General features: G+C 40.7%; 1 protein-coding gene across 6 annotated transcripts in view; it reads left to right on the top strand.

The window, feature by feature from the left end:
- The window catches only part of MYO1B (myosin IB), a 121,645-nt gene extending 109,975 nt beyond the window's left edge, over positions 1–11,670 (top strand). For all 6 annotated transcript variants that reach the window (XM_075093912.1, XM_075093916.1, XM_075093914.1 and 3 more), the window contains 7 exons: positions 351–425; positions 836–970; positions 1,871–1,977; positions 4,979–5,111; positions 6,660–6,812; positions 7,729–7,856; positions 10,406–11,670. In XM_075093912.1, coding sequence (XP_074950013.1) covers positions 351–425; positions 836–970; positions 1,871–1,977; positions 4,979–5,111; positions 6,660–6,812; positions 7,729–7,856; positions 10,406–10,529 — 855 coding nt within the window. In that variant the 3' untranslated portion in view covers positions 10,530–11,670. The remainder of the gene's footprint in view (positions 1–350; positions 426–835; positions 971–1,870; positions 1,978–4,978; positions 5,112–6,659; positions 6,813–7,728; positions 7,857–10,405) is intronic.
- Positions 11,671–24,710: the final 13,040 nt, after the last annotated feature.

Raw genomic sequence — 24,710 nt, 5'->3', positions numbered from 1 at the left:
TGATACCTCACTTTTTCCAGTCTAACTTCATGCAAAAGCCTATGACGAGATTAATGCTGTGAATTCAACAATATTTGAATAGCTCATCTTTTCAGATGAAAGTATTTCAAATTCTCTGTTACATTTGCAAATGACTGTACTCAGGTCATCTGAGGTATCTTTCTGACCTCTTGGTCCACGGTCTGGTTCATATATTTTAAGAGTACTCAGTTAGCGTTACTATTTCAGGGAACACTTTGCATGTTTGTAGGCTTGTTTTAGTATTTTCTGCCATAGAGCTTTATAAAAAAGTACCTGTGCAAACAAATTCACTCTTTGTATTCACTCTGAGGGTTTCTTTAACTTTCCAGGTCCGTAGAGAGTACAGGAAATTCTTCAGAGCCAATGCTGGAAGAAAAATTTATGAATTTACCCTTCAGAGACTTGTATGTATACATCTGTAAAAAGCACATGCACATTTTCTGTGCTTTAATGTTTTGTTTTTTAGCAAAAATAAGAGCTGTGTTATGGTCTTGAGAGTCTTTTTAATGAAACGTCCAAGATAAGCATATGGAAAATTGACAATTTAAACATTCTTATGTTGCAAAGAAAGGATAGTAATAGTGTTTTGGAGGTGTGGGAATGGTACTAACTAAGCATTTGCCACACTTGTATGCTATCTAAATCTGCATTTCTCAGTGTGCCTGACTTTTAAAAGCCATATTCAGGTTCATGAAAGCTGAGAGTTGCAGTTTGATAACTGCTTTTAATCACAGAGCATCTGCTTTTCCTTGCTTATTTCAATAACTCTGGTATTTGAACATTAATAAAACGTCTTGCTTCAATTTTATCACAGATGCAGAAATACTTCCTGGAAATGAAGAATAAGGTGCCTTCTTTATCACCAATAGATAAAAACTGGCCAGCGAGACCTTACCTTTTCTTGGATTCAACTCACAAGGAACTAAAGAGGATTTTCCATTTGTGGCGGGTAGGACACATTCTGGTCCAGTCTGTACAGAACTTCATCACATGAGTTTCAGTCATTTTGTGTTATTCCTGAAGAGTCTGTTTTTAGGATGAATTTCTTCCCATTCCAGACAGGATATTTTATTTCTTTGGAATAAGTATGTCTTTTGATCATTGTCTTTTGGCCTGCAAGGAGTATAACTATCCTGGCTACTCCTTTCTGGGGCTAGGGAGAGAGGATTGCATCCTGCCATCAGCTTTTAACTTAACAGTAAAGCAGTATGCCTGTTGCCTGTTAATTGGTAGCTTATAATACTTGTATCCATGGCCAGGACTGGGACTGGCTCTTAGACCAACATTGGAAGTATCGGGTGGAATTTTTTACTTATGAACTGCGGTTAGCTGAAATTTGTTTTGGATCTTTGGATGGAGAGAACATTGAGAATCTGTGTAAGTGCTGATGAGACATTTTACTGATCTTGAGGGCTATGGTTTCTGTGAATTGTCAAGGGACAGTTTTTCTTTCTGCAAAATTCATCTTCTCAGCTATGTTTTGTTCTTTCTCTCTGTTTGCATAAACTTCCACAATTGTGGAACTATATATGTTTCTGTGAACATTTTTAGCACAGTCTTCCAGTGACTGGTATCTGATAGATTAAGCTCCTGTTCAAATGCAATATGCTGAAGTGATGTGGTTTAGAGGTTGGATTTGGTGTAATTCAGAAGTATCTAGAATGGCTGAGGAGAAAAATACCTCTGATAGTTACTGTGCTACAGTGGCATGTAGGATGGAGCTGACTCACTTCAGAAGTATACAAAGAATGTGCATCTTGAGCAATAGGCAAACATTAGTTTTGCTGTTGCTTCAAATCTGACTTCGAAGGATAATTTTTTGGTTTGTTTAATATATCATGTTTTGTAGTGTAAAAAGTACAGAGACCAGTTCACAGATCAGCAGAAACTTATATATGAAGAAAAACTGGAAGCAAGCGAACTTTTCAAGGATAAGAAGGCTTTATATCCAGCCAGGTAATGACTGATTCTGCTGCTTTTAGTGTACGTTAAATTCAATATCCTTTAGGAAACTAAGCAAGATATTGTTTTTTATCTTAAGCAGGAAAGTGCAGTTTCCTTGTTTGACAATGTCCCTCCATTTTACTTTACAGTCCTAGAAATTGATCTCAGTTTGCTTCTAACTTAATGTTGTTGCAGCCTACTAATCCCATGATACTGAACACTTCCGTCCAGAAGCCATGATGTTTTGTTGTTCTAACCCCCCGTGACCTGTTGGAGAACTTGTAGAAGGGAGTAACTCTCGCCCTTTCCCCTACTTTCCATCACGCTGGTTCCTGCAACCAGTAAATGTAGAGTGAACTGGAAGGCTGTAAGTGATAATGCCGCTCCCAGCTGAGGCATGACAGGGAGCTCCCCTATGTTCAGATTTAGCACATTCAGCATAATGCTTTAACATGAAGACTAGGTAATTTAAGAGTTAGATGTATTGGTATATATCTTTTGAAAGGATACTTCAGATAAAAAGTGCTTAGAAGTTCATTTCCATTTTATAATTTTTTTTAATTTGAGACTTCTTAAAAATGTGAAATCTCTGCAAATAAGTGTTTTGGTTTATCAGATTATTGAGTTCTTAAAAACTGATAAATTCTTGTCATTGCTATCTGCAGAGCTAACATTACTCAAGAAAGTGCAGTAGTATCTGATTTTACTTAAGGAATGCTTTTTTTTTCTTTTGCATGCAATAAAATTGACAAACTAGAGAACTGATGTCCTTGCAAGAAGTCAAACTTTTTAAGTGAACATGAGCTTAGAAATTGTGTTTTTCTTGAAAACAAAGGTCTCATCGATCTCGGGAGAGTTTTCTTTTAGAAGCCGTAGTTTGAGCTGAGCAGGAGTGAGGCACTGTAAAGTAAAAAGCAAGGTTCAGTAGAAGGAGGAACAGAAATCTGCAAGAGTTGACGAAGGCAGTTCCATGCATGGACAAGCTCTGCTTGGATATTTGTGTTGTATTGGTGTTGTTTTGTTCAGTTTTTTGTTGAGACATTTCTTTTTTTCCTGTAATGGGCTCAGTGTATGTTTCTCTGTCTTCCCTTCAGTAGGTCACTTATTTAATGGCTGTATATGTTAGCTTGTGCTTTATTCCTTATTTGCTTTGGGATATCTTTTTATGCTGCTGGGGAAACAAAAAGATGCTGCCTTTGGACTTTTCTAGGAGCAAGCAGGCTTTTTTGCTTTGAGTCAGTATACATCTGATCAGTGTAGAGCTCTTTGGGAAGGAAGGAATTTTATTTATATCCCTGGTTTGGTACTTTTTTGCACCAAGACAGAACAATGAAATATTAACACAGCAAAATATATACCCAAGTTACTGTTATCCAAGACATTCTTATGTGGTATATGTGATAGAAGGTAGCTGTTGATTCATTTCAGTTTTAATTTGTAAGTCATTGTTAGATTAGGGACAAAGTCCCCAGGGAATCTACAGTTTTGGTGACTATGGTTTCATAATGCTAGTTAATAAAAACAAAAAACCCCCCCAAAGTGCCAACATGATAGAAAGTTAGAATGCTTTCCCCACCCAGCACTGATCTAGAAACATTTCCATCTCTTTTTGTCATGTATTCAGAACTGATTAGCTCCTGTTGTTTTTTTTTTTCCTTGGCCCAAGGGTAGAGGAAATTACTGTATAAAGTTTCTGATTAGTTAGTATGATCATGATTCATAGGATGTGGATAACTTTCTGTCTGTAATGTAATTATTTAAGAACAGAGAGGGATTTCTTGTGAGTACTAAAATGCCAGTACCCTTCCTTTTCTCTCCCATCTCCCTGTGTGCCAGAGATGAATTACAAATGTATCGCTGTTCCACATAATGTTTGTTCCTCTTGGGCTCTAGCCTTGGAAAAGCTTTACGTTCAGTACTTTGACTATAATTTAATCAAAGTGATTAGTTGACGGGACTTCTAACAAAGCAAGCAGCAACTGTGTTCACCAATTCTTAACTGATAGCAAAGCTGTTACTGAATAACCCTGAGGTGGCTAAGGACAGGGTGATTTGCCAGCGCAACAAGTCTTGCTGAAGAACTGGTACACATTTAACAAACAGCAGCAGATCTTGAAAGCAAGTTCTTGTCTGTCACTCTGAAATACTGTGCAAGAGCAGAGGTGTAGGTCCTACTGAAGTTTTACTTCCTCTGTTTTCAGAGACTGTTATTGGGTGGTTTTCAATCAAAATTGATTGCACATGCAAGGATGTACTTGTGTCTGATACTTGCAGTAATTTGGCCCATTTAATTGGAAAATGTTTTCAGAGGAAGGAAAAAAAATCCTATTACTGTTTTTGGTGATAAATGTCTTTTTTCCACCATCACTGTGCTGTTAATGTGTACAAGATTCTGTGTCTAATACACATACAATTTCTTACCCTCCTCTTCCTCCTCCTTTCTTCTTTCCCCTGGGATAATGTGCTGGGAGATATATCCACACTACTCTCTAGCAATTCCCAAGTTATTTTCAGCTGATGTAGCATGCCTGCAAGGCACTGATGCTAGCACCACGGCACAGCACTGACCTGCAGGATCTCGGGGCAGAGCTCGGGGGGCTGCAGTTTTCAGCTTCTCAGCAGGACTGAGGACAATTATGCTGCATAAGAAAAAACCATCTTAAGAGCCCTGTTTATGTGTTATGTTGTGTTATGTATTGCTCTAATTATTCTGATATACAATTGCAGATTATTTTGCATTGCTGTTGTTTAAAACAGGTAAAAATTTTAACTAGAGGTCTCTGGATCGATAAGAGTATTCTTTTGCTAAGAATGAGGCAGCTAATTATTTTCACTGGCAGAGAGTGTATCAAAGTTTAAGGAAGCTTCTGACAGTGTAGAGTCGTTGAAAATGGTATTTGATGCATCGCCCGGCTCCATAAAGCCTGAGGCAGAATGTTATGGTTTCAGGATGTTTATTTCTTCCCTGTGATTCACATTTAACTTGTGTTTCTCTTGTCTTTTGGTTGGGCAGTGTTGGGCAGCCATTCCAAGGGGCTTACTTGGAAATCAGCAAGAACCCCAAGTACAAAAAACTTAAAGATGCTGTGGATGAAAAGATCATTATTGCAGAGGTTGTGAATAAGATCAACAGAGCTAATGGGAAGGTAATAAAATGGCATTGCTTTATCCAGAAGGGTAGATCGTTTTTGTTATAAATAAACTGAGAGGGAGACTTCACTTCTGTCACGTAATGATCTAGGGATTTTTTTTAAAATGCCTTTTTTTAAGGGCAAGACTGGAAATGTTGGATTTACGTAGACTGGTGATTTTAACCACCCATTTTAAATTTACATAAATATTATTAAAATCTTGTTTCGGTTTGTAGATTTCAGCAACTTTTCCAAACAAAAATGGCATCTCACCAACTGGTGACAGGCTGTACTGATTCACAACTAAATGTAGTCTCTGTACCAAACTTAGATCTTCTATTTGCCATTTGAAGAAAATAATAATTTAGAGAATATTGTTCTTGTTTAGAATACTTAACCTTTCAAGTATCACACTGTCGTTCAAGCTACTGATTATGACATTTTATTATGTTTTAAAATTCCGAGTGGTATATTCTGCTAGCTTTGCCTGTCTTCTGATTGATATCAAAAACTTTTTGGAATGAAAAGGCAAGTTTCTTGTATCATTTGAATAAAGCTGTTAAATATGCTGTGGGTACTTTTTTATTCTGCCAACACAGAACTTGTTTTGCATTTAAATTATACTTATTAAAACAGGAAGTATTATCCTCTCTTAGTAAATGGAATTGTTTTCACCGTATCTGTCTAAACGTTAGAACCAGTAGGTCTCAACTTCTCAGATATAGATGTCATTTATGCATTTGTAGGAGAGAAATAGGTTGCCTGTTGTTGATGCCAAGTTAATTCTCCGGTTTAGAAGAAACTAATTAAATGAAGACAAAATCTCTCCTGTACTTGTATAGGCTACAGCTCTCAAAATTAAAAAAAGAAAAATTAATGATGAGCTATGGTTCTGTGTGCTTTAGACAGCTACTTCTTAATTATAATAGTTAAGATTTTGTTATTTAAAATTTTACAGGAGAAAAAGCTATATGTAGATTAAGGTCTCATTTCTATGTCTTATTATTTTCTAAGATTAATTTAAGAACATACATTCATGCTTTAAAAATACTTGTCATTTGAAAATATGAATGTATATCCTCCTAAAGAAGTAACTCCAATAGATAAAGGGAGGAGAACATAATATTGAAAATACCTATGTGATTTGTGTTGTTCTGCAACACAGTTTTGGTGAAGAACAGTAAATAGTGAGGCTTAGTCCTGAATTAGCTATCACTGAAAAGGTATGTTGGTTTTCCTGGGGACGGACAAAGCCTGAGAAATGAGGTTATCCTGATTTGCATAGTTTCTGAGTTTCAGTTTCTGAATTTTATAACTGTACGCTAGTAATTAAAGGAACTGTTTATATCTAAGCATATGTGCCAAAATGAGCGAAGCTTCTTAATCTATAATTAGACACATAAATAAATTTGAACTGATTTTAATTGATCATCAGCTGTTCATGTTTGCTAATGTGGGCCAAGCTTATTAACTCTATGAACTGCTTGTAGTCTTAGTAGATGCTCAAAAAAGAATAGTTCTATCTTTATATAGCTAATGGTTTGCATTTTTGTATTTTCACAGGCTACATCCAGGATTTTCTTATTAACCAAAAATAACGTTCTTCTTGCGGATCAAAAATCTGGGAATATCAAGTCAGAGGTTCCACTGGGAGATGTTACCAAAGTGTCCATGAGCTCCCAAAATGATGGCTTCTTTGCAGTGCACCTCAAGGAGGTTGGTTACAACTTTATAATATAATAATCTGACTGTTTTACACGGAGTGATAAAAAAATTGTTTATTAATTATCTTGTAGCATTAAATTGTAGTGGTTAGCCTGTAGGTTTAGAAGTTTATTGAACTTTGTCATATCTGCAGAAACTTTGATTTAAAACTACTGAAGCCAAATGAGAACAGTTATTACGTTACAAAGGACCATTTACTTGTGAAAATCAGACTTCATATTTCACTGTAGCCTCTTCAGGACTGGAGTTTTCCATTTGTAATATGGGCCCTTAATCTGGTTCGGATACCTTGTGGCAGTGTTTTCCTTTTTAGCTGCTCCTATAATTCTTCCTGACACACTGGCAGAATACTTCTCTCTTCCTTATGGGATGCCAAGAAATCCCAGTTATGGCACAGCTAATTTGGTTACTCTGTTCTAAAGAACTTAGTTCAGTGCTATATTTGCTTCACTGCACTGTCAGCATTGACCTGCTAAAATCATTAAGCTGGCATTTGTATTCTAGCTTAAAGGATTTGAAGAACATCATATATAGTGTCTTTTATTACCGACCGTCTTCATTCTAATACTGGTGTTGGCAATTTGTTTCTGTTCCTTTCTGAAACTATTGTGAGCTTGCTGCAGTGTAGCCAGAAGAGGGATAAGGAAACACTGCAGTTTTGTAGGACAAACCCCTCCTTTAGGATCAGCAGGGGTTTTTAACTTTCTCCACAGGTTTGTTGCTTATTTGAGAGTGAATTGATTTGATCCTGTACACTGCACTGCATCCCTATTTAATTTACAAGACAAAAGGCTCTTGTTTCATTGTACTGGGAAGAGAAGACTCCTTGTAAAACCTCCTGGTTGGCATTTAATATTTTTCATATTCCAGGTTTTGGTAGTCCTAACTACTTTCCTTTCTGTTTCAGGGTTCAGGAGCAGCTGGTAAAGGAGATTTCCTGCTCAGTAGTGATCACCTTATTGAAATGGCCACTAAACTTTACCGCACTACTCTCAGCCAAACCAAACAGAAGCTCAACATTGAGATATCTGATGAGTATGTTTCTTGTTTGCTTAGAAGTGCATTTCCTTCAATGCAACATGCTAAAAAGTCGAGTATCTAATGTTAGAAAAACAAAATGCTGTTGTGTAACTAGTACTTCTTTTCTCTTGACGGAACACTTGTAAATAAGGATGCAATTTTCAATGTGTATTCATTTCTAGTATTCATTTTGGCTCTTGTTTCCTTGAAAGTCATTAGAGACAATGTGCTTTTCTTAAGTTAGTTTCAAATAGAGCTGTGAAGCAGAATTGCTGCTATAGAAATAATGAAGAGATACTACATTTGAGAGAATCATTTTGTGTGTGACTGAGAAGTTCACATACTCCTATGAGATGTTCATCAATTAGAGTGGACACCAGGTGCCCAGTTCCAGTGAAAACAACCAAAACAGAATGAAAAACTCCTCCCCAAACACACATAATCATGGTGCTAGTAACGTAGGTCCATAAAGCTCTACCTTCTTTTTTGTGAAGGTGAAAAATACATTATTTAAATTCCTGCTGATGGTGTTTGAATCACCCATTGTTGTTTTGGCTGTTGAAAAGCTTTGTTTGATAAAAAGCTTGCATCTCAAATGAGTATTTCTTTCCGCTTGGTTCTGTTTCATATTTTTGGCCTTAAATAAGGATTGCACTTGCAGCGTTTATAGGTACGGAAATGTTTGTGTGTGTGTGTGAGAACTCCTAAAGCCTGCTGACTGGGAGTCTCTCAGTCCACCATTGTTATACGCTCAGTTTGTTATGTGAAGTACCCCCTGACTTCAGCAGTGTTGATGTGGTAGTTTTACTCATTTTGCATAAGGAAGAATATTTGGAAACCTAACAATAGGTAGGCAAAAACGGAACGTTTTACCTGGCTGCACAGCACTGCTTGTATTCTGCAGTCATGGCGAGTACCGGTTGTATCTGTTCAGTTTTCAGGGTTTATTTAAAGGCTAATTTTGCTCTTTCCTTGAAAATGACATCTGCCATTTTCCTTTCTTCTGTTACCAGATGTGATTCAATTTGCTCACAGGTGTGCATTTTTAGCCTCTAAAAGAGTGTGGCTGTCCCCAGTAAGATTCTAGTTTAATGATGGCTACAAAGGAATAAGCTACTAAAACACAGATTAAGCATGCATTGCACTAGTCTGGACTGCCTGCTTGCCTTAGGTCTAGAAAACAGTCTGCTTTCTGGGAGTCTTGCATTTTGGGACATGGCTTTGTTTCTTTCTTGCAGATTAAAAACAATCAGGTATGTATTGCTGTTGAGTTTATCCAGACTAAATAATTTTAAGTCATTTGCTTCATTTTTGGCAGTTCCATTTCTGTTGATGGCGAAGCAGTACTCTCTTCTCCCTGCTAGAGTTTAGATACAAGCACAAGTAGGAACTGAGGAGAAAACGTAGCCTTACTTTGACTACTGTGCACTACTTTTTGGGACGAGAGCTTAAGTAAAAATGCTCTTGACCCAGGGGTATGTCTAGCAAGAGACATACTGTTTATATATATAATATTGGAATGATGCGTCTAGGAAAATGCATCATTGGTGACGAGAGATGATGGCTATAAGACCTACTTACGTTTTCTGGATGCCTGGAAGCTGGGAGCACTGAACAAGTTAATCTTTGAGCGTCTGGGCTGTACAGCAGGAAAGTAGGACTGAAGGGCAGCTCGGCGCAGCAGAGGCCACTTCCTCCCATGAGCTCTGCCGTCAGCTTGATTTGTGGTTTCCGGCTGGAGAACAAATTCTTTGAAGTTTTTGGCCTCTGCTGGAGGACTTTTTAAGGATGCTAAAAGGGGAAAATGTGCTGTATTACAAAGGACTTTTTAGGTCAGCAACCACTGCATGTGAGCCAAAAGGCAGCGCTGCCCTGTTTATTGCTTTTAATCTTGCTATCCAGATCAGTGAGAAGTTTGAGGCTCCACAGGAGCCTCCTCGATTCTCAAAGCAATTCTCCACGTTCAATGAAATTTCTCTTCCAGTAAAAAAGTGAAGAGTCAAATCCAGATTAATTTATCCTGGACTGTAGGAAATATCTAAATTTGGAGTTTGCTGGGAGGGAAGTTAATTTTCCCAATTGCCGAGCAGGGGACTGCAAAGGCTAACTAAGTACTAGAAATATAAGCGCTGCTAATATGAGAGATACACTCTAAATTAAGCACAAACCAGAAGAGTGCTCCCGCTGTTGCTGCAGAAGTATTTAGCTTCCTTCCATGAAAATAGAAAAGTCCCTCTGGATGATGATGAAGCAGTTGGAAATAGTCTTTGCTGCTCTTCTGGTACATTAGAAATTGTGTTTTAAACTGCCTTCTTTCTAAAGGAATGCCAAATGAACGATTGTAAAAGGTCCAGAGTTATAGGCAATAATTAAGAGATACTACCTGAAGGAGACTCAAGCCCTACCATAGCCTATGGCTTTTTTTATTCTCCAACTCTTATTATCAATACAGACCTGGAAATGACATCTTTTGGAGTGATGCTCAGAACCAACAGGAAGAGACTTCTGCTCCTCATGTGGCTTTTTCCACCTTTAATTAAAATGTATCTTATTCCCTCTCCTAGGTTTCTGGTCCAGTTCAGACAAGACAAAGTGTGTGTGAAGTTCATACAAGGCAGCCAGAAGAACGGCAACATCCCAACCTGCAAGCGAAAAAACAATCGGCTTCTTGAAGTGGCTGTCCCTTAACTCCAGCTGGTGACTCTCCCTTTCACGGACTTGTTTCTTTGTAATAGTGCAATTTTAGCTGTTTGGTTTTGCTGGTTTTATCCCTTTCTGGAGCTGTTGATGGCTAATAGCTTTAGAAACCCTTGGCAAAACATTTGATCGATCAACTTTTTAAATCTTGTTGTTCATGCCAGAGTTTTAACTCTCAAAATGCAGATTTTTACCCAGTGAGGCATTTTTACCAGCTGGCACATATCTGTCATACACAAATCATTTTCTTTGTTTAGCAGTCATATTTTAGTGCAGCATACCGTAAACCCACATATTAATGACAAATTACTCATATTCCTTAGTCTAGAGATCTGCTTAACAGGAACGATACATGGCCTTTGATGCTTGATGGCCACTTGTGCCCAGTGTCCTTTTTATACTGACCTGTTCTGGTGTTACGACAGGCTCCTTGCTTGCCACTGCTGGGGAGACCGCCAGAATGGAGTCTGACATGCTAACTCATATAGTGAACACTAGGACCTATGTAACGTGATCTTTTAGTCAGTACAGCACAGGAACATCTAATCCTGCAGAACAGAAGGAATATGTGATTATACAAGCAGCTATATGCATAATTTTGTAGTAAAAATGCAGAAATTTTCAAACAGGATTTTTAACTAGGTGAAATGTTTTTAATGACTTTATACGGTAGAAATCAGTAAAATTAAAAAAGCTTGTTTCTTTCACAAAAGCTATACAGTTCGAGGCATATTTTCTGTTCTGCTTTTTTTCTTTTAAGTTATCGGTTAAGATTAGAGCCTGAAAAATGCAATAGTATTCATAACACAAGTAAATGCTAGGTATTTAAACAGTTAGTTATCAAGCAAAAGGTTTGAGCCTTTCTTTTAGATATTGGCATGTACAATGTGCAATAAAACCTACATGACATTTTGTGAAAAATTATTTATAATACATTTTTGTGTGCAAGAGAGAGGATTGGTGCAGACTGCATAGACAATGTGGGGTTAAAATAGATTTGTGTTGTTAATTTGCAGTTTTTTAGAGTGTACACTACAGTTGTCAATTTGGGAAGAATACTTAGAATTGAAATATCATTAACTTGGGGGTCTGTATATAAATTGGTATTACGGTAATAAAACTGTTCGATTTCTGTGCTGTTTGGTACTCCTATGTTATAACCATATTTTTGTACTCCAAACTATTTTATATAACTTGTGTGCCTGATGTAAATGCGTGCACAGAAAATACAATCAAGAGCTGCATTATAAACTTTCAGTGTAACTGATTGCACTTAATCTTTTATAAGCCAGAAGCATTAGTTGAAATCCTTAAGAGGAGAGATGCATTTTTAGATAGAAGTAACTGCTCAAGTGAAGGGTTTGTTGGATGTGACTGTTTGATTTGTTGATGCAAGGACAGTTGAGAAAGCATTGTATTTTTGCAGTCTGATATAGGACAGATTAAAACCCTGGGTATCTGATGTGCAGTGCTGGAAGTCCAAGCATAAATAAAGGAAAGATAAAGAAAAGTTCAGAGTCTCATTACTCACCCGGTGATAAAGGTATGTGGTGCTCATGGCTGTGAAGGCTCCTCTGGGTGGTTCAACATTAACATTGGCTCTCCGCATTAAGACGACATTTACTGCAGTAGATGTTCTAGTGCTAATGGTTAGCAGTCTGAAAAGAACACCTGCTTTGGGTTTTAATGCATTTTCCTTTGGGATTAAAGTAAATGATTTTGCTGTGATACAAAACAATTGTTTTAACTGGTCACTTTAATGTTGCCGTTAAAAGTTCCACGCACATGACCTTGAAAGATAGGAGTAATCAAAAGATGTATTTCCCAAACTGTGGCAAAAAGTTGCCTCTTCCTTATGATCTTAGTCTGAACCTTCCTTTTAATAATTTGAGTCAGGTTAATAGTGTAATGAAATTTAAATAATTTTACATGTATTGTAATTAGAGGTGCTTATGAAGGAAGCCTTAGTACCGATTTGTAATGCAAAATTAGGGTACTTCAAAGGAATTATTCCGTTGCCTTAAGAAGACAGCACATAGTAACGTGACATTTGAAACTCCTAAATCCTGTATTAGAATTCCTGCTTGGTAAAGATTGGAGAGCTTGTAAAACAGTTCACTATCTCGAAAACTTTACAGTAAGAACCACGAGAGCAAATTTTTCAAATGAATACGAAAGTAAGGAAGACAAACATCTGAAGTTTGATGTAATCCTATAGTTGCTTGGAGGTAGAAAATGGGAGAGTTTAGGTTCAGTGCCTCTGGATGATTGGCCCATGAAATTAGGGATTAAAGGATAATGTTAGGGTATTTGAGCCATCCCAGTGAGACCCCCAGTACACATCCCTTTTATTTCTTTGATCTTTGCAACAAGTCATGATAGCCGTACCTGCAAAAGACTGGAAGAGGGACAAATTCCTCACTTTGACTTCTGTGGTTTCATTTCTTTTTCTGGACCTTTACAATTTTTACCTTGCATATTAGCTGGTACTTTTGACACTTAAATATTCCTCAATGTACAGAGCAAATTTTGCTGAACATGAATTATTTAGATATGCTAGGAGAGTCATGGAATCTTGATGTTTAGATTTAAGTATCTAGGACGTTGAAAATAAAAATGCAAGGTCACCTACGGTTTTTTTTTTTCCTTTTCTTCTGTTTTCTTTTATAACCGTCTATCAAATGGAGTTGTAAAGAGAAGACTATTCCTCCTATGATGCTAACCTTACACGTCCTTTTACTTGTAAATTTTGTCATCTGAAACCTGGGCAAGGATCATTAAAAAAATGTGATTCATTGCATGATACTTTGCAGAATCAAATAAAATTCTGTTCCTAGACCTATACTTTCTCTACATCTGTATCTTCCTTTTACTGCTATCGAATCTCAAAAGAGCAAGTGACTGGGTTTTAGGTTAAATATATACAGTGCTGTTGTGTGACTTAGAGAGAAGAAATTTTTATTTTGTGTGTGATTCCTTAAGAGGCAGCATGTCTTCCTCAGTGATTCACAGTAACCATTTTCAGTGCAATTCTTCAGTGCAAGCTCTTTCCTTGACACAGTTTTCTCTGAAATCTCTGCAAACTCATATTTCCTAACATTAGGATTTGGACTGATTCCCTAGGAACAGTATTAATAGCCAGATTCACATGATTTTTTAAAAAATGGCTTTGGTCCCCAAACCTATCATATTCCACACATTTTTGTCGTGTTATCTTTTTCTCTCTTTTTATTCTGAACAATTTTATCCTGATTGATGTATGTTTTTGTTTATCATACAAATTATGGAAGAAAGAAACCAAAATGTAAAATCAGAAAAAACATCTTCAGTCGTAATCCAGGTTTGTTTTCATTGCCAAAATGAGAGCCTTTTTCTAAACAGTTATAGGGAAAAAATTGAATAAGTAATTCAAATTTTGATATGAAATTTTCCCAAGTTGGCATAAATTTCACTGTTAATTCTTAAGCTTTTAGATCCTTACTCTTGAAGATCAACATATTTTCCATATTCTAGAGGAAAGGATCATGGTTATTTTGGAAGATTGCACTGCAGTGTGATGGTAGTTGGCAGGAGGGAGATGCATGTCTGCTCTTTGGACATTAGAACTTCCCAACAAACATACGTTTCAAAGACAGAACTGGAGGTGTTTTATGGGGATGCCGCCAACCTGCAACAGTACAGACAAGTGTGAATTTTAGGTAATCTGTAGCATCACTAACAGACAAGTTCTGTTTTTCCTCCTATTAACTTCCATCCTTATTGGAGCTTACACAGACATATGACTGTGAGTGGGGAGGACAATTCTTTACCAATGTTTGTAAAAACCCCTCAAAGTGATCGAAATTCTCTGGATATGTCACTGTCCCATGACCTCCCAGTTAGACGTTAACTAAAGGTTGCTGGAATGTAGCATGAGCCTGTAGCCGTTCCAGCACAGTATTTGCTAATTGGAGCTACAGACCTGTCTGCCTGAAATTGTGTGACCTGTTAAGTAGTTTCAGGAGACTTAACTCAGGCAGTGGCATCCTCCTTCAAAGAGAACAGCATTCGCACGTCAGTCCCAGTTACAGTGAGACTTTCCATTTTATAACTAACTGGAGTGTTTCTTCCTAGAGATGTAGGTAAAGGGAGGTTTAGTGTATGGAAAAAAACACCCTTCGTTGCCAGAGTTTGTCTGCAGAGCAGCGCTTGATTCTGCTGAAACATCACACATACGAGCGGTCGCTGCTTTAAGCACACACTATATATACACTGCACGGAAAAGCCAAGTTCTTTCTTGCAGGATGGCACTGACAGCAGTACTTGCTCATTCACTGAATCTCTCCCTTCGTCTGCACTTTTGATGTGGAGTATATAGAGGATTGAGGATTATGGTAAATTTACAGTAGCTGTTAATTCTTGTAAAAATGTGTTCATATAAATTCGGGCAGATTTGGTTTGGCCAGTCTCAAAAAATTAACTGGAATGCAAAGAGGAAAAAGGTGCTCCTACGAATTTGTTGTTTTTAAGGAAGCACATCACAAATTCATGTCTGGCTGTATTTGCCTACAGTAAGCTAGGGCTGTTTAAAGGACTGGGGCTGCGAGGGGAATATCAAACTTGGTCGCAACAGGTTGTCAGCTAGAACCAGTTCTGTTCCTGTTTTGTTGCACACATGAATGAGCTGGGTATTCAAGCTTTAACTTAAAATGAAAGTTAGGAAAGTTGGAGGGCATTGCAGTTCACCTTGATTATAATCAATGGATGAAAATGTGTCCTAAAAGATTTTTAGAAACACATTCCCTCCCTCCTTCATTCTAAATTTTTAAGACATTGATGTGAAATTTTGAAGGCACAAAAGCCTTTTTCATGAATGAAAAGAAAACTTGAAGAACCTGAGTATCTCCTCTTAATGATTCAACTGATTTCCAAGGCTGCACCCTGCACTTAACCCAAGGAAAGGATCTCTTTGCTGTATAGCATTCCACTGTTTATGGTCTTTAACTATTAGAGAAAAGATGAAAAACCAAATATTCCTCTGGCCAGGGAGTCTTCTTCCCTGGAAACGTGGCAAAGCACTGGAGATCTGCAGGGAGTCCTCCTGTAGGAGGCCTTGCCAGGCCCCCAGGACTTTGCTGCCCAGTCTCACCTTCACACATCGAATGCCTTTTAGGCTGTTCTGTGAAAGTGGGAGACAATGCTTTTTGTAACAATGAATGGTGATTTTTACTGGCCTGGCAACGTCCCTCATGAATGTTACAAATGCTTTCCCCACCAGTATCTCGATGCTGTGTGGTCTTACAGATGCTGGGTGCTGTTTCCCACCGTGGCTCTCATCGTGTTCTGATTTCCTTCTGCCCCCATTCCCTTCTGCTTCTGATGTTCTCTTCAGCGACAAAGGGAAGCCTATGTCTCCGGGGTAAAGCAGCAATGTATTCTTTTAGGTTATTTTCTCCCGTTATCTACCGCTGCATCTTGGCACCTTAGTTTCAGCTGAACATACAGGAAATGTTTTATTTCCCTCATCACCAAGAGCTCCTTTTTAATGAAAGACGGTTTGTTCCCTTTTGAGTTAACTTGCTAGCTCTATCAGTGTCACAAGTGTTTCCCAAAACTCTGACAAAACACAAAACTGTACGCATGAAACATGAAAAGCTGCTGTTGCTATGTTCTCTGTCTCTTCCTGTTAGAAGAGAAATCCACTTGAAGTGATGTTGTCATGAAGTCCCTGCTGGCTTGATTCACTGCACGTAGCCTTCAAGGTTGCTGTATATGCTTCTTGTAGCCTGAAAAAAGGAATCCATCAGAATATGAAATAGGTGAGTTCAAACTGGGGTGCCAAAAGGAAGGAACTCATTTATATTTGGATGCAGAGGAGCGTTAAATAGCCGTGAATGCACGTATGTGTGCTTTTACTTGCCTGTATGCTGCTACAGCTACGGAAAGGGACCTTGGCATAAGTTTAACCATGAATAGTCCAACTGTAGGTGTTCAAAGCAAAGCTGTCTGATCAAAATTACTATAAGCTCTTGATTAACATTTACTTTTTAATAATAATGTCCAGTAGTTGTGGGTGAGCTTGCAGCGGAAGATCCTAAAGGTTAATTGCATCCCAAACTTCTTAATGTTATGTGGGGATTGTGGCCTTGTGATGGCAGGTTCCTGAGTTTTCCTGAGCTGTTCAGGGAATAATGCAAAAAATAAAGAACAAAAAATTTCAGCTATTTCTGATATAGGAAAAAGGCTTCAAAAGGTTTTAAACCAACAGCAAACTTACTGCAACATAAATGTATGATTGTCTCCAGCTCACAGTCAGCTCATTACTGGCACAGAGATGTTTGTCCTGACCATCCTTTATTTGAACACTATTATTTAGAAACTCTTGCTGTGTTGACATCACGTGAGGCCCTGCAGGCGCTTGGCTCCCAAGCACCGTGTCGTCCTGGGATGTGGGTTTCAATCCTACCTGGCTGGTGCTCTGCCTTCTGATGAGGTGGAGATAGGATTTCTCAGGGTAAAAAACTCAACCAAACAAAAGAACAGAATGGAAGAGGGAGTGTGAGCCAGATCCATTCTTCAAGTTTCAGTCACATCTTCAGGCTCTTCTGTACAAAGGGGGTGAGGAAACCCTTTCCAAAGAGAGGAGAGCATCATCTCCAGCTGCCAGGCCCCAGGATGCCATGGGTCGAAGCCTGCATCTTCCTCCAGCCAGGGTGGAGCAAAGCATGGTGTGGATTTGATCTATTTTTGCATTACTGTGCTAATCCTGGTCAGTGGTGTTATTTAGAGGCTTCCCTTGGTGTGGCTTCCTCTATGGGCTCGTTTTGCACTGCCAGATGTTCCCTTCTCTCACATTACCTCAGCGTGTCCTACAGCCCTCTTTGCCCGAAACCTCTCTGCCCATCTCTCCTAGGGCTCAGTCATGCTAGCAGGGGAATTTCTAGAAACTGGTGGGATGTAAGGGGCAGCAGGAAATCTTTTCTGAAGGGAGACCAAATCAAAAGCATGGTATGGGTAAGGGGCATCTGGAAAAGGCGCTTGAGCTGCAAGGCGTCAGGGGTTTGTTAGTGACTGCTCAACCACAGCCACCTACCCCAGGGCTTAGCTGCTTTGCCTCTTCAGTCTTGAAGACCTGGGCTCCAAAACTAGAAATATTGGTCAAAAAAGCAGATATCTTACTTGCGCTTTGTAGGTAGCTTGTGAGGTTCAGCGTGTGGCTTTTGGAGCTTGTAGTTGCTCTGTTCAATACTGATGACAACTTTAACAGGTGGGAAATGCATTTGCTAGGAGGTGGCAGGGTGGCACTGAGGAACCATTCTCACCGTGGCGCTTGGAAAGTTGCCTTTGGTTTCCTCCACCAGGGTGTGTGAACGTACATACTTCAAGGAAATTAAAAATGTGTGTGGTGCGAGAACAGCTTTGGCCTGGCACACCCGCTGGCTGCAATTCTTCATTATCTAAGGCATTTGGCCACTTTGTTCTATGGAGATAGTGCCTAGTCTCTTGTGGAGGCTTTAGTTTAGGGGATTTGGGAGGTTTTGTTGCTGTTTGGTTGGTTGTTGTTTCTTCTTTTGGATTGTCGTACTTGCAATGTGACACAAAGGTCACGGTGGCCTTAAGGATACAGTTTTTTCCTCATAAAAAAATGTAATTTAACACAGAGGGGTAAATCTCCTAATTTTCATTTTTTTGAGAGTGAACTGACTACTAATGGATTTGAAAACAGTTTTTTTGAAAAAAAAAAAAAAAAAAAGGAAACAAAATGGATCCTAGCAACTACAAATGAGACCTGTATTTATAGCTATATCTTTCCTAAAAATGGCTGGAAAAGTAAAACTGAGGCTGTGGTTTCGTGTGTCAGCATGAGCCAAACCAGTGCATTTTCTGCCACCACAGCAGCGTGGTCTGGTCCTTCCTGCCCCTGTCCCCTGCCCATGGCTCTGGCCATGCCACCCTGACCCTGCAGCAAGCTGTGGCCCTGTGCTAGGAGGGCAGAGAAGTCGCCTCGTGACTCCCTGGGGGGGTGCAGATCGGTGCGTGGCCCCATGGGGCTGGATGGGGGGAGAGGAGATGGGGAGCTGGGAATTCAGCTCAGACGTGATGCGAAACCATGCACTAGGATAGTGGTTGTGCTCTCTGCAGACACAACATGTTTCAAGGACTTCATGAACTCTCTTAAAGGACACTGTGTGCCAAAATACCAGGCTTTCTACCTTTACGAGAGACAAGCATCCCCAAATTTTACTGGCTATTCTCTGAAAACATATAAAGGAGGACAAGGAGTAGATACAGATCCTGCTGCCACGTCACCAGCTCTTTACAAAGTGCAGTTCAAGATCTCTCTCTCCCCCTGGGCTGACTTTATTGTTACAAACCAGGATTTGTACTGGATTTGGTTGGGGAGCGCTGGGAGCACCACAGGATACATCCTCATGAGCACAGCTTTTGGAAGCTGCGTGGGGAAGCCAGACATGCAAGGTGGTGTGAATGCAGGCTACCCTATGATTGCACCACATCTGTGTGGATTAGTAGGAGAAATTTAAAGATGAACACAAAATTAAAGGCTGTGTGAAACCTTCACCCCCTCTAGCTGATGATAAAATTCTCATCAGCTCCACAGGGCCTTGAACCTCTCCCCATTCTCATGCAGGCTTCTGTGCAGACACCAAGCAGATCATTACAGAGCTTCCAGCTGGGATCATAATGTCATTTCCTCTGCTATTTGCTCGGATTCCTTTTTCATATCTTCCCATTCCGTCCTCAGCCTCGCTGAAGGTGTGCTTTGTGATTTTACAATTTAGTTACCACAGCTCTCTGGTGAAAAGGTTTCCCTGGGCTGCCAGAGAAATCCGTCCACCAAATACGGAGCGAGTGCCTACAGCAGGAAAGGAGCAAACAATGCACCTCCTTTTCGGGTCTGTGGATGTGATATACAGCGTGCACACTTTGGCATGAATCCCCACGCTGGCCTGCCTCCTGGCCAAGAATCGTATCTCCCATCCTTAGGGGATACGATGTATAAATCACTGCGGCTCGGCAATGCGGGGAATGTGCCACCAGCAATTCCTGGCCACACTCCTCTTCAAAGCAGGCGGTGTCTGCTCTCCTCGTGTGCTTACAGCAAATACAGAGCATGAGTGTATTGTCAGGGCCTCTGAGGTTGGCTTCTCGAGCCCGCTTTCTACGCACAGTCTGACAATGGATGTGAAGATGGAAGGAAGAAGAAACAATGTGGGGAGGCAGCACAGTGCTGGCATGCTTTGAAAGCCAACTCCTTTGCTCCAGATGTTCTAAATCACATGTGGAGAAGTGTTTGTGGTCAGATAGTGCTTGAAACCAATTGTTGATAGTCTCCTGAGACGGCTCGTGACGAATTGTATAATAAAAAAGCTAAAAATAGCAGAGTTATTCCCTAGAAAAGCAAAGTTCCCACAATCCAATGAGCTGGGAAAATTGTTGAACTTTCTTTGGACACAACATGCTCTTTTTTTGTGTGTGTGTTTGTGTGTGTGTGGTGTTCAACCTTCCACGGGTCTCTGGGCTTTTTTCTTATGACGCTTCCTCCTTCTACCAGCTCCACTCAACTATGTTTCCAGCCTTCCCAACCCCAGTAGCAGCTGAACTGGCCTTTAGCCATCGATGTGAAAAACAGTCTCCTGCTCTTCTTGAACCTCATAGTTTGTTCCCCGGTGTCGCTGCTTGTTGAAACATTTTTTTTTAAACCAGGGAGCGCTAGCTCACAAGACGTGTAGTGATAACACCAAGAGATCTTTACCACAAGATCCCTGATAGCAGCGGTCCCCTACTGCCCATGCCTAACCTACCCCACTGCTGATTTCTTTCCAACACTGTCTGCTTGCACCTCTGCAAGGCCCAGTGCTGCCCTTCCTTCCTTCCTTACTGCATGGGCAACCGGGTGTTAACCACCATGCAAGGGTTTGGTACTGTGTGTGTCCCCTTGGCAGAAGGGTTGAGGCCAGCGAGAGTGCCAGGACTCTCCTCCACCACAGTGCTCGGTGAGGTCAGGTCCCACCTGGGAACTTCATAGTTTAATGAGTGGAAGTGGGTTTTTTGGTGGTGAGAGGGGAAGGTTTGCTATGGGCTGCTTATGCTGCAGTAACCAATTGCAAATCTGGTGGCGGAGATGATAAAAGCTTTGGGTAATGAGACAAGCTATGGAAACGTTTAGCATGCCCGGAGTGAGATCGCGTGTGCTTTGCCAGCGAGCAACAGCCCTTATCGTTTGACAGACATTAAATACGTACAAGTGACTCAAGCCTGTCAACTACTGGGAAAAAATGTCCCTGTTACAAAAACTACCCTTCTGTGTGCTGTTTTTTTGATCTCTCTGATACTGGAATTAGCTATAGATTCTGTCTTATTCTGGCATGAATTGCAGCTCTGCCACCATGCATACTTATTTAAAATTTTCTTGCTGATAAACCTAGGGGAAGATCTTGGAAACTTAAGCTCAACTTAAGCAATGAACTGTGGGTGGCGGTTTCAACCGTAACTCAGTATAGTGATTTGTTTTATCTGACCATTCATTCTGGAGGCTAGTGATATTTAAACTTTCAGCAGACTGAAGTAGTCAGCATTTTAAAGTATGCACTTAGGTAAAGTCCTGGTCTTACATGCCGAAGTCGCTTTTGACACTTTTTGTTCAATGGGAAATTCCACACGCCCACCAACCCAGTTACCAAAACCTCTGTCGCTCCCCTGCCGTCAGGCAGGTCACCAGCTGATGCCTATTTTTGTGTCCTCCTTCCTGACTCCTGTGGGGCTGTGGAGTTTTGCTAGTGGAGCATCTGAGATGCAGCTGTTCCTTGCCCATGTAGAAACCTGAGGCACGCAGCAAATTTAGGCATAGAGTAAAACCAAAGAAACAGAGCAGGGTGCAATGAAGAGCACAAATGCTTTAGAAGTGTTGTAGATGAAATATGAAAAGGCTCCAGTTTCATAATGAAATGAAGTTTGTGCTGAGCTGTTGGTCTGAAGTTTAGATCCTGCATGATGTCTTGAGAATAACATTTGTAATAGATTTAATCTGCTGACAAGACACATGCTCTGTCCCAAAACCACGAGCACAGTTGTCTCCACGAATGTCTTCCTGCCAGGCACTGCCTGAAATAGAGTCTAACAAAAGATAGAAAGCTGAAGTTGCTTTTTTGTGCTGTGAAGATGAAATAAAATACATGATGATGTGCACGAGCGACTGTCCTACTTACCCAGGCTGGCTGCACCCTGCCTCCCTGCCCCCAGCACGTCACCAGCACCACCACCGCTCTCCTGCCCGCTGCCGTGCTGCTTCCCTGGCCGCATCATTCCTCATCCTCCCTTCTTGGACATGGGAGGTCTGTCCTCCTGTACCTCCCCGGGCCACCCCTCTGCACACAGCAGGTGCTTACTTCACCAGTAGTAGTTCCCTTCTGCTCTGACACAGTGGTTTGAAGACCTGTTGTTCATAAGGACTTGCTTTTGATATTTCTTCCCCTACTTACAAGAATATGTATATTTATTTGAAGGCTGCTAGTAGGTCTAAGCCTCCCATGGGTCCTTCCTCCAGCAGTTCCCTGGATCCATCACTAGTAAATAAACACAGCTATCAGTATCAGAAAAGATATTTGGCTGTGTAACGCACCGAAAGCAAAACTGCTTTCCCCAAGATTTATTAATCAATTATGGTTTGCCCTGGATGGTGCAGTTTGAACCATTTTCTGGGCCGGGGAGAGAAATATGTCAAACAGAAAGAGAAGAAGCTATTGTTATAATAAATGATAGGGTTCATATGTGCATGACTCTGTTTTAGGTGTTCCATAATACGTATCCCATTAACAAGCTAAAGAACATGCAAATGAGGAGCCAAGGATTATCATTATATTTGAGACTATAATGTGTATTTTGGTTTTTTGCTTGTAATTAATGGAATGTTGTCTGTCTCTTGGTGTCCCCTGGGTGAGGTTTGTTGTTAGCTGTGCTCTGTTAAGAGGATGCAGCAGCCAGCGTGCTGTGCAAAGCTTGCCTCTCCTTTTTGCAAATGCCCTTTTGCCTCTGCCTGCCGAGCCCTACCTTGTACTTGTGGTGGAACTCCAACAATTTACCAGCCTTCAGGCTGGGTAAGCCAACATCTGTGTTAAAGCTAAAGCCAAGTCAGTTGCAGTAAATGCCCGAGCTGCATTTTTAATTAAGGTTGTAATGGAAATGGCTCATTTGTCTCCCTCTGGAGAACATACTGATACGACAGTGCTGTGCAGAGTATCATGAAAACAATGATGTTGCCAGTTACACTTCCAGTGGGTCAATATGGTACATGGAGAATAAGCAAAGTCACCATATGGAGAAGGAAGGGTCTGTTATTTCTTAAGGGCTTGTCTGGTGGTGCTCAGTTCCCTCAGCTACTATTTATCTTAAAACCACTTAGTCAGACCTGAAAGCTCTCAGCATCTGGTGGGATGGAGCCCCTTTGTAAATATGTTCCTAAGAGGGTGCAAGGTGACCTGTGAACCTGTCAGCTACCATGCTGACTCTGATGCTGCTGTTGCTGCAGACCTTGTCTCATTATTGGTGTTATAATTGGTTTGCTAAAAGGCATTTAATTAGTTTCCTATTTGTTAGCATGAATCACTCATATTGTAAAGCACACAGTGAGCCATGCTGCCCAGAAATGCTTCTCTGATGCTACATAATACACTAGGCAAAAAGATCACTATGGTGTCCTACCATCTGTTCTTTGTGAGGCCACCTACAGATTGCATGGTGCAGGAGAAGTTCCTCTCTCTGGCCAAGGTGCGCCTCTCATTTAAGAGGTGAGATCATCTGAGGCAGGGATGATCAATAAGAACAGCTGTACACAGGACCTCTCCCAATAGGGCTCCTGTGACATTTAGGTGCTACCTGAATATAATGAACATCTGTCAGCTGAGAGAAAGAAACAACACCACACGTGTCTTTCAAGGAATCTGTTGGTTGCTGCTGTGGCTGATAATAATGTGAGAAGAAAGGAAGGAAGAACAGACTCCCTACCACCCTTGTGTAGCTCTTTAACTTCAAAGAGAAACACCTGACAACCATGCTCACCCCTGTGCTTTGTCTTTTTAGGTGCTTATGTTGTGTTGCCACCTGTAAAAGAAGTCAACAGTAGCCAAAACGTAATTGGCAGATGAAGGCATCGCTTGCTGTCCCACACTTTCATGGGTCTAGAAAATAGTAATTTATTACCTTTGCAGTCAAAATCATTGAGAAGTCTCTGCATCTGTGAGAGAATGAATAGCTGTCACCTCATAGCAGAATTCTAGGTTCATAGATCATAGGGTTACTCCAGGTGGGAGAGAACCTTGGAGGTCTGTCGTGGTTTAGCCCCAGTCAGCAACCAAGCACCACGCAGCTGCTCGCTCACTCCCCCTTGGTGGGACGGGGGAGAGAATCAGAAGAGTAAAAGTGAGGTAACTCATGGTCTGAGATAAAGACAGTTTAACAGGTAAAGCAAAAGCTGCGTGCGGAAGCAAAGCAAAACAAGGAATTCATTCACCACTTCCCATGGGCAGGCAGGTGTTCAGCCATCCCCAGGAAAGCAGGGCTCCATCACACATAACGGTGACTTGGGAAGACAACCACCATCACTCCCAATGTGTCCGCCCCCCCCCCCCCCCCTTCCTTCTTCTTCCCCCAGCTTTATATACTGAGCATGATGTCATATGATATGGAACATCCCTTTGGTCAGTTGGGGTCAGCTGTCCTGGCTGTGCCCCCTCCCAGCTCCTTGTGCCCCTGGCAGAGCACGGGGAGCTGAAAAAGTCCTTGACCAGTGTAAGCACTACTAAGCAACAGCTAAAACATCTCCACATTATCACCACTGTTTCCAGCAAAACTCCAAAACACAGCCCCTTACTAGGTACTACGAAGAAATTTAACTCTATCCCAGCTGAAACCAGGACAAGGTCTCCAGTCCAACATCCTGTGCCATGCAGGGTCAGCTCTGAGATCAGACCAGGCTGCTCAGGACTTTGTCTGGTCAGCCCTTGGAAACCTCCAAGGATGGAGATGGCACAACCTCTCTGGGCAACCTGGGCTCGTGTTACATCCTGTGGTGTGGGTGCATTCTCAACTGTTGAAAAAGGGAGTTACATGCAGTTAAGAAATGCAGGTCCCTTATCCAGAGCATGGAAAAGAAGCTCCAGCCATCTGCTTTTGTAG

The sequence above is a fragment of the Phalacrocorax aristotelis genome, chromosome 5, assembly GCF_949628215.1.
Source record: "Phalacrocorax aristotelis chromosome 5, bGulAri2.1, whole genome shotgun sequence".
Taxonomy (NCBI): Eukaryota; Metazoa; Chordata; class Aves; order Suliformes; family Phalacrocoracidae; genus Phalacrocorax; species Phalacrocorax aristotelis.
This window is presented reverse-complemented; position numbering and strand designations above follow the sequence as displayed.